General features: G+C 35.1%; 1 protein-coding gene across 1 annotated transcript; it reads left to right on the top strand.

Moving 5' to 3' along the window:
* LOC109232374 (SH3 domain-containing protein 2) lies at positions 3,354 to 9,078 on the top strand. The gene is made up of 10 exons (XM_019398112.1): positions 3,354 to 3,589; positions 4,857 to 4,973; positions 5,677 to 5,746; positions 5,850 to 6,001; positions 7,109 to 7,210; positions 7,388 to 7,588; positions 7,687 to 7,749; positions 7,850 to 8,005; positions 8,095 to 8,169; positions 8,613 to 9,078. The coding sequence occupies exons 1-10, from the start codon at positions 3,530 to 3,532 to the stop codon at positions 8,727 to 8,729; spliced, it is 1,113 nt and encodes a 370-aa protein (XP_019253657.1). The 5' UTR covers positions 3,354 to 3,529; the 3' UTR covers positions 8,730 to 9,078.

Raw genomic sequence — 10,303 nt, 5'->3', positions numbered from 1 at the left:
TACAAGTAACACCCCATCTTGAGGGTGTTACGAAGTATTATTCGTGTTGCACGGGGTGATCCTTTAGGATAAAAAAGTTAGGACCCCCCCCCCCCCATCTTGTCTTTAAATCAATTATTTGTGGGCATAATAGCTTGGTAGGCACTTGTACTAGTATGGCTTTGTCATCCCGGTCCTTCTACTCTACAAAGTTTCAACCGGACACTTGAACTCATGCAAAACATGACTTTTAAATTCCTCTGACCTTTGACCGAGCACATGTGGCAACAAAACATTGAGCTGGACAAAATGGGTGTAATTCACGCGGGGCAGTGAGAGTGAATATGAACATTTTGAACAATAAATTATTAAAATAAGATGAGAAAACAAATAAAAAGATAAAGTCAAAAAAGTAAAAAAAAATTAACATAAGCAAAATAGGAGACTTAATTGTTCTTCCCAACACCCCCACCCCATCTCGTTGCATTTTCTTTTTGTTCCTTTCTTCTCCCCCAACCCCACACCACCCAAAAAGAAAAAAAACCAAAGCAATCCCTTGTTGAAAGCCTCTATTTCTGCCATCAAAAACTTTTTTCCCTATGATTTGATTTAATTCTGAGTTTTTCTTTTTTCAATTTCTGATGAGAAGGCATGAATTCATGGATTTCTGAGGTTAGTATAAATAATCACTTGCATGTTTACTTTTTACTGTTAAGTGGAGTAAAAAATAATCAATTAAAATTTATGGCTTAAATCATGAAACAGGCTGCTCCAATTTTAGTTCCCCTTCTAAAATTCGATTTCAACAATGGTGTGAGGGAAGGTACTACTACTGGTACAAGAATCTCATAATTTTCATCTGGTTTTCTTTATTTTACTTTGAATTTTCCAATTCTTTATGAGATGTTTTAAATTATGGTGGTTAAGCATTGTACTTTCTGTAGTATTTTGCTAAACAGGTTGTAGACAAAGGGACTACTTGGATTTTGAGAAGTGATACTAAAAGTGAAAAGAAGAAGAGTGTACTGATGGCTGTGGAGAGATTCACCGGTAATAGTGATACAATGGGGATAACAAGAACTGATTGAAAATTGTAACCAAATGTGGGTTTGGCTATGTATTTGCAGACGAAGGAGGAAGGGGTGGTGATGTCCGGTGATGGTGGGTAGAAGATTGAGAAATGGAATAGTGGAAGAGAAAGGACTATTTGGGATTTTATTTTTTGGAAAAAAAGGGATGGATTTGGAATTTTTATAAAAAAAATACTATATTTTGTAATAAATAATGATGTGGCATTAACTTAGCTGAGGTGGATATGACGTGTCTTTCATGTCAAGCGAGTGAGCAGCATAGGTGTTTAAAATTTATATTTTGATCGAGTTCAAGTATCCGGTTGAAACTTTGTAGAGTAGAGGGACCGGGATGACAAAACCAAACTAGTACAGGTGTCTCTTAGGCTATTCAAAACTTCAGCTCTAGAGCTGAAGTTTTTGTTTAGTAACTCGGAAACTTCAGCTCTATAAAGGGAAGCTGAAGTTTTTAAAAAAATGAGTACGAATACAAACAAAAAGACAAAGCGGCTACAGATTAAAAAGGGGCGCCCAAATAGGACGCCCCGTGCAATTTTTACGTGAAAATGTGAAACGGGAGATGGCTGCTTGTGTGATGTAAATTCGGCCCATTTTATAACATGTCAAATCTGCCCAAGTTTGGGGTTTAGTTGGGTAGGGAATAGGAATAAATTCCTTCCAAGAATCTGGCAAATTAATGCTACATAGCTTACTTTAATTGATCCATAAGAAAACTTTGTTTACTACCGTCTGATCTGTGTTTGACCACTTTCTCGAAGAAAAGAAAAGTTTCTTTTGAATTTAATTTAGTAAGTTATAAGAAACAAATACACAAAGAAATGAAAAAATAACGTTGAGTTAGAACTTAGACGGATCGGTTTATAATTTATTTGACAGCTCAAATTGACCACATTAGACAAGTTTTGGGCTAATTGTGTCATGGCTGATTTATGGGAAAACTATATTGTATAGACGCTCCCAAAAATATTAGCGATATATAATATTTTTGTATATTAAGGTATACTATACATATTTTATACATAATCAATGTATATTTTTTTGTATATTTGACTAGTTAATTTATTATTTTCGGCCAACTGACTTTGTTGTCTCAACCCGGTTTAACGTGCCTATATTTAATAATACCCTACCATTAATATTTTGATTACTTCTTAATGTAATGAGCTTAGGCAAAGACCTATCAATCATGCTTACAGCAAATATTATCACCTAGTAGCACTATGGACAACTGTTTCAGGTACCAATATTCCCACCTGAACAAATGATTAATATTCCTCTAGCTTCTACATGAAAGGGAAAAAAAGGTGTAATTTTTAAAAATAGCCAGATTTACAACCGGTCGTTTAAAAATAGCCCAATTTCAAAAGTAATCGAAATTTAGCCACTTTTTATATAAAGATAAATTTGAGCGAAAACACTGTTCAAAACCCGTAAATTACTCCAGTATATTATGCTGGAGTTCCATCATAAGTATACTTGAACTCCAGCATATTATACTGGAGTTCCAGAATAAGTACACTAGAACTCCAACATAATATACTGGAGTTCCAACATGTATATTGGTCCAGTATAATATACTGGAGTTTGGAGCACCGATGCTCCAGTCTCCGGTATATTATACCGGAGCCAGCAAAGTATACCGTTCCAGCATAATATGCTGGAGTTCATACACAAGTACACCGAACTCCAGTATATTATGCTGGACCGGTCTCTATTGCAGCAAAATAGTGGCTATTTTTTATTGACTTGGTAAACGCTGGCTATTTTTGATTGACCGGTCCGAAAACTGGCTATACCGTGCTATTTTTACGAAAAAAAGGCTATCATGTCAATTTTTGACATGAACAAGTTCGTTAAATAATAAAACAATTTTTGCGAGTGAAATTAGTCCATTCATTTTAATTTACGTAATCTTTTTTCTTTTTTGATCGGTTCAAAAAAGAATATTTTTTAGTTTTAAAAATAATATAATTAAACTTCTCATTTTACAATAAACAACAACCTTTTATAGCTACACAAAATATTATGACATATTTAAAAGCATAAGCTTCAAAAGTCTCGTAAATACGCAAATATTATTCATGAATCATGTTTAACACCACATATTTTAAAATTATTATTTCCTTCTTTAATTTCATAACCAAAAGTTCATAGAGTATTAGTTTAAGGGTTTAAGCAGTATTCTAGGAGCATTTTTTTTTTTTCTCATTTTATTTTAAAAGAAAAGCAAGAAGGGGCAACATGTTAAATTTCAAAACCTCAGGGTGAAATAGTACAATTTACAGAACTGCTCAAAGACATATTTCCCTATTTTCCAAAACAACCCCAATTCGAATTCTCCCATTTCGAAAATTGCCTGTCCGAAGATTCAATCACTCTCCGGCGAATCGAGACCTAATCGCAGAAATCTCAAATCTCTCTGAAATTGCTATAGATTTTGAAGGTCATTTGGTTTGTCAATGGAAGCGATCAGAAAGCAAGCCACGAGGCTCAGAGAACAGGTCGCTCGCCAACAGCAAGTACGATCCGATTTCCTCTTTCTAAATATTAGCATTTGTTACTCCGTAATTCGTAAATTTATCCGCTATAAGCTAAATCAAATCAATTTTTACCTTTTAATTGTTCGTTGATTAAATTGATCCATTTGAATCGTGTGTTTTTTCTCGCTTTTTATAGCTCAGTTAATTCTTGGTTGATTCATATCTGATTTGCTGAAGTGCTATTTGTCAATGGATTATTTGATTTTGATGAAATGTATTTTGATTTTTTTTCACGTGCTAGACTTATTTTCAGTCACCTTTAGAGTAGTGCCACATCCTAGTAATGCTCAAATTTAATAAATTTTGTTAATTATATCCTATTATGGAAATTATTGGGAGTAATAATTTTAAGTCGTTTTCATGTTTTTTTAGAATGTTCATAGTCAATATTGCAATGTGTACTAAAGCTCCCTGGTTTTGAGTGATTATGGTTTTTGTTAGGTTGACAAGCTAGGAGTTTTCGGGTGATTTGATGGAATAAACTCACTGTATATGAAGATGAGAATACATTGTGAAATCCTTATGACTTGCCTTAGGCTCTCTTCAGTTAGTAGAGCACTTTTACTATCTTTTATTCTGTATTTTGAAATATTAGATATTGCAAATCTTGAACCTGATGATCTTCTTACGGCCATCATTATACTCTATAATTAACCATGTTATTTATGCTAAAGAAGTCCTTTCTTATATCGTAGTTGGGGCGCGTGGTACTTAGATTCCTCTAAACAATCTTGCAACAAGCTTCTGATTGCTATTTAGTTTTTAAAGTGATTTTTCTCATCCAAATATTGCAAAATATTGTAAATTGTGTCATATTTTCTAGTACTGTAGTTATAGCCTAGTAATTGATAGTTGACTAGAATGTGACTCTGCCACCTAAGTTAAGCGGTGATGTGTTTTAGGAGGTCAATTAGTTCCTATAAGAATGAGTTCAAAGCTTTCTACTCATAATTTATGTTAATATCTATTTTGTGGCCCACAATTTCCTTTGCAATATTTATAGGTGCCTCTATCAAGCTCCATTTATAAATTTTGAACAAGGTTAGCATGTCCAGTTTTAGCTTCGCCTCATGGTTTGCGTCTCCAATTCATCCATCTCTCGCCGCAAATCTGTGGTTTTTAGGCTTTTTTTCCAATGAATAGTTCTCTGGTATTTAGTTTCTGCAACTGATCAAATTACTGTTATTGGAAGTACTTAATATATTTTTTTTGGGTACTTAATAGTTTCTCACTTCTCTCTTTTCAGGCTGTCCTCAAGCAGTTTGGGGCAGGGGGATATGGTTCAGATCTTGTGACTGATGAAGCCGAACTCCAGCAGCATCATAAGCTCGAAAAGCTTTACATATCCACTCGTGCTGCAAAGGTTTCTCGTTTTGTCAGCTGATAGTTTTCCTTTTTCCCTGATTTTGTAGGAGGCCTTTGTATTGAATTTAGAAAGTTGAGTCTTACTTGCATATTAGTTAATATAATCTCTTACACTAGTCAAAGATTTTATTCTTCTACTGCATGGTGTACCTGTTTGAATGTGGTTTTACATAATCAGAGTTTTAAATATTTCTCATTTTTAGATTCTTTCTATAAATGAACTAAGCCACATAATTATAGCGCTTCAATTACATTATTATGGATCAATTTTTCAGTCAACTTCTTGATTCAAAATGAGTTGGGGTTGGTTATATAATTCCTCTATATCCATTTATCACCTAATCAAAGTCCATTTCATTCTGTAAATTCTAAAGAATTTGCTCCTTTAGTTTAGTCAAAGAAAAAAAAATGAATTTGCTCTTTTAGGCAAACTGGATTATTTCTGAAGCTCACACTTACACTTACAATGCTAACTAGTTTTAACTTTTAACCCAACTAGTTGTTATTCCTATATAAATTGCTTCTTTCCATTGTGTTTTATCCTTAGCTAAGTTGGCATTGACTCCTAAAGAGTCCCATAACTTTGAACTTTTGAGCTTATTCTGTTGTCAAGATTTTATTGTTTCTCGTTTCCAACTGGAGATACATATACAGAAACATTGAGCTATCGCCTCAAAAACATTTGATCTTTTGAAATGCAGCATTTTCAAAGGGATATTGTTCGTGGTGTTGAAGGTTATATTGTTACTGGGTCTAAACAAGTTGAAATAGGTCATTTTCTGACTTCTTCCACATTGATGATTGTTCTTTTAGGTAAAAAAAAAAAAAAAACTTATCTTCGATATCTCTTGACAAATATGAGCTTCTCCTACAGGAACTAAACTGTCAGAAGATAGCAGGAAATATGGTGCTGAAAATACATGTACAAGTGGTACTACATTGTCAAAAGCTGCATTAGGTTTTTCACGTGCTCGTGCTCAGATGGAGAAGGAACGAGGAAATCTGTTGAAAGCCCTTGGAACGCAGGTTAATGAAATAGTCTCGACTTTATAACCTTCTCAATTATATTTGATGTCACACTCTGGAACAAGTAGGTCTATCTAATTGTTGTATTTGATGCATATTCTTTGTTGTTTATATTTGGTATTCTCTGTACTTGTAAGCTTCTTTTTTCTTGTGGGACCTTTCTATGCCTTGTGGAGGGATATGTTTCTTTTCTGATGTGTTTCTTCTAATCCATGCATCAAATAAGGCAGAGAAGCATTTTGGATCACTATTTCCCGTACTGCACAACATTTGTTACTGTTGGAGAAACATTTTTTTCTGCTAAGCCATCTATTGTTTTGGCCATGGTGTTGTGTTTCAGGGGAAATATAGTGGTAGTTTTCTATAAAATGTTCTATATATTGTGAGAATTTATCGTAAATTGACAAGTTTTATGCTACTTGAAACTCATGCTAGCATTTCTTTCTTTTTCCTAAAAGAAAATGTCAGCTTCTGAAAATATGCAAAGCACTCTTTGTCAAAGATAATGAACAAAGGACTAGTGGAAAAAATATATTCCTCATTACTAACAAAGCTGGAGATGTCTTATTTAGTTCATCTGTTTGTCATGTGCTATCTCTTTAGTCTTCCTTGAACCTGGGACGTGTTAAAGATTTGTTCTGGGTAAATTAAGCCTCATCACAGTAAGTTAATTCAAGCGGAATGCTGTAGGTTCCTGCTATTGACCACGGTGATAAGAGAACTTGTTAGTAGTGCAAGTACCTAGATATCAGAATTTTGGGGCCTTGGTCGTACTTGAAGTTCATTTGGGCAACTCAAAGAAAGGGGTTGGATTGAGGCCTTCAAAATCATGCTGCTTCAATCAATTAATGGTTTTGGTTCCCTATTTTCTATTTGTCTCGGCCAAGATTTGAATATTTGATGAGCTCTAGAAGATGTAATTCTTTTAGAACTGAGACTGTTTACTTAATTAGAACTGAGACTATTTACTTAAGTTGAAGTCCATAAACAGACTTCATCTTGGTCTAACCATTTAGGAATTATGTGCGAGGACACTCCAATTGTTCTATGTCCGGTATGTCAATCTGTTTCAAGCGATCTACTTGACTATAGATATTTCCTTTCCAGGTCGCTGAACCATTAAGGGCCATGGTGATGGGAGCTCCATTGGAAGATGCTCGACATCTAGCTCAAAGATATGATAGAATGCGACAAGAGGCAGAAGCACAGGTATTTAGTTGCTTCTCTGTTTTAAATTGTAAGGCAGACTTTAAATCAAGTAATGTGGTTTCTTTCACATAATGTGTTCATGGTGTTGTCTTAAGTTGCTTTGATGATAATAAAAATTTTGGATCAGTTAATTGCACTTGCCAGATGCCAGTTCTCTTTTCTGACTAACCTAGATAGGCTGTTGAAGTATCCAGACGACAAGCTAAACTGAGAGAAGGAACAGGTCATCCTGACATGGCATATAAACTGGAAGCAGCCGAAGCAAAGCTACAAGACTTGAAGTCAAATATGAATACATTGGGAAAAGAAGCTTCAGCAGCTATGGCTGCTGTTGAAGCTCAGCAGCAAAGACTGACACTCCAACGATTGATTGCCATGGTAACCATCCTCCTAGAGCTGTGGAATAGAGTGCTTTTAAAAGGTACCACATAAGTAAAATTTGATTATTTTAATTGTCATTTCATTCTTGTGATTAGGTTGAATCAGAACGGTCATACCATCAGAGAATCCTTCAGATTCTTGATCAGCTAGAAGCTGAGGTATGTGTGATTTATTTTAGAAAATCCTGAATATGATGGACTCCCACTGATTTTTCCCCCATATTTGAGAAACTAAGGATAATTTGTTTTTATGATTCAGATGTTATCAGAGCGCCAGCGTATTGAAGCAGCTCCTGCTCCTGCTCCCAGTGTGGATACTATGCCTCCACCTCCCTCATATGAAGAAGTAAATGGTGTCTCTACTTCACCCGTACAAAATGGATCAACTGATAGTATGGGTTACTTTCTCGGAGAAGTGAGTATTTTGAACTTCCAAGTAAATTGAATAGATTTAGCTCTGTGATGAGTGCTCAATAGCTTTCCTTCTTTCTGGGTTGGTAACAGGTCGTGTACCCATATCAAGCTGAATCCGATGTGGAGCTTAATTTATCTGTTGGAGAATATGTTGTTATTCGCAAGGTTTGTTTAGTTTATTTTGCTCTACTGGATTCACTTCCGCATGTTGGTGTCGTATTTTCTGATATTACTCATCTGAACTTGAGAAATGCCTTAAACAAAAGGATGGTATGATGCATTTAGTAATACATCCTGGAAGCTTTTGGTTCCAGTGATATAGCAGTTACAGGTGTTTTACTGAATCGCCTCAGCTTGTGATTTAACTCCTACTGATCTGAATTCATATTTGCGTATTGGTTCACTTGCAATCTCTACAGTTAATAGACTTCTAGAACTAGAAATATAAAATGCATTTGAGAGTGATATCCTATCTCGGAGTTGCCTGCTCTGTAACATCTGTTTTTTGTTTGAATTCTACCCATCAACCGTGCCAGTGGATGCTTTTCAAATGGTTGATTATATCCAAACGCTCTATAGATAATAGTGTGTTTCATTGGTGTTTTCAGGTTTCTAACAATGGTTGGGCTGAAGGTGAATGCAAAGGCAGAGCAGGATGGTTTCCTTTCGGTTACATTGAAAGAAGGGAACGTGTCCTTGCAAGCAAAGTGGCCGAGGTTTTCTGAAATGTAGGGATTTCTTTTATTATAAAGGAGCCGTCGGATTTCTGTATCTTCTGCTGCTTATATCATCTGCTGCTTGCGATCGTTTCTGCCTCTTGTAACATTCTCTATGTTGTTCCCTTAAATACTTCTTATAGGGGTCTTTTTTTCCTTTCCTTTTTTGATCGTTATTCCATCCGAGGGTAAATTTTTATATATTTCCCCTCTTTTAAGGACTTGGAGGTGATTGTTGTATGTTGCAATTTGTTGTGATTAATTTTGTAGCAATGTCTATCCTAGTACATTTTTATAACTTGTTTTCCCTTTTTGGGTCTCGGAGAATGCGAGCAAATAATATATTTTGCCTTCAGCAGATAAGGAATAGTAACACTTTGAAAACATTGTAGAATTCCATATTAACATTTCTAACTACAAAGAGTTGCTGCTAGGAGGCTTTCTGCGCTCAAATAAAGCGAATATCACAATTAAAAAGAACATATGAAAAAGCTTTGGTCCTTTTGAATGTAGCCAGGTCTGTCCGAAACTTTTCTAATGCCTTTTTGGGCACAAAACACATTTTTACTACTAAAAAAAAAAGTTACATAAATAAGTAAAATGCAATACTATATTGCGAATTACTTTAACGGAGATTTAGCCGTTAAAGTAATTCGCAGTATAGTACTGCGTATTATTAAAAAACTTTTTTTTTTAACAAATTCGCAGTACAATACTGCGAATTACTTAATCGCACTACTGTACTGCGATTTCCTTATTAATTTGACCCCACCAATAATTAACTGACATATAAATAATTCAAACACATAAAACGTGGTATTGTACTGCGAATTCCTTAAAAAAATTCTGCACCCCAAGCTCGGACTTGCCTTATTTAAAGGCGTTTCAATTTTATGAAAATTCATTCAATACAAACTTCAAACTTCCGTTCATACTTCTCTCTTCTTCTTATCAATCATTTTTGTACAATGTCTGAAGAGCCAAAAATAAAGGTTTCATTATATGGGGGGGGGGGGGGAGGTTGTGCTGGAGAATAACTCTGTGAGGTATAGCTCACCTCCACGGTATCATGTTAAATTGCCGCTTATTATGGAGTATGATAAATTGGTTTCGTTGTTATGTAAAAAAATGAGTGTGAGGAAGCGTTCGGTTAACCTTAAAGTAACCGGTAGGTTTCCGTATTCAGTGACTCCGCAGGAGTTTGCTTATTATTCTGTGTTTAACATCGAGGATGATGAAACTCTTAGAGATTTTTTGCGGATTCCGGATGAATACAGGGAATTTATTGTAATAAAATTATTGGAAATGTACGTCAAGGTGAAAGACGTTCCCAATAATGAGGGCGTGCATAGTAGGGATAACCCTGTATTCAGAGTGAAACACAGTACAGTACTGCGTTTAAGTACTTCGCAGTATTATTAACAAAACGATAAAATATGTAGGGCTTATGTGCTCTTAAGGAATGGAAAACTATTTCAGAGGTTGTCTTTGTTTGACATACTAGTCACCTTCAGATAAATGCGTAAAGAGGTTGTCACTTTTCATTTTCATTTTGACGATCACACCGAGATGAGCAAGGCATT

Source organism: Nicotiana attenuata, chromosome 9, assembly GCF_001879085.1.
Source record: "Nicotiana attenuata strain UT chromosome 9, NIATTr2, whole genome shotgun sequence".
NCBI lineage: Eukaryota > Viridiplantae > Streptophyta > Magnoliopsida > Solanales > Solanaceae > Nicotiana > Nicotiana attenuata.
The sequence above is the reverse complement of the archived record's forward strand: the minus strand, read 5'-3'. Positions and strand labels throughout refer to the sequence as shown.

Bases quoted from the DNA above. Each gene is read 5' to 3' on its own strand.
- LOC109232374 (XM_019398112.1), top strand. From the start codon at position 3,530: ATGGAAGCGATCAGAAAGCAAGCCACGAGGCTCAGAGAACAGGTCGCT. The intron at 5,747-5,849 runs GTCATTTTCTGA...CTTCTCCTACAG, and splicing joins GTCTAAACAAGTTGAAATAG to GAACTAAACTGTCAGAAGAT. The intron at 8,170-8,612 runs GTTTGTTTAGTT...TGGTGTTTTCAG, and splicing joins AATATGTTGTTATTCGCAAG to GTTTCTAACAATGGTTGGGC.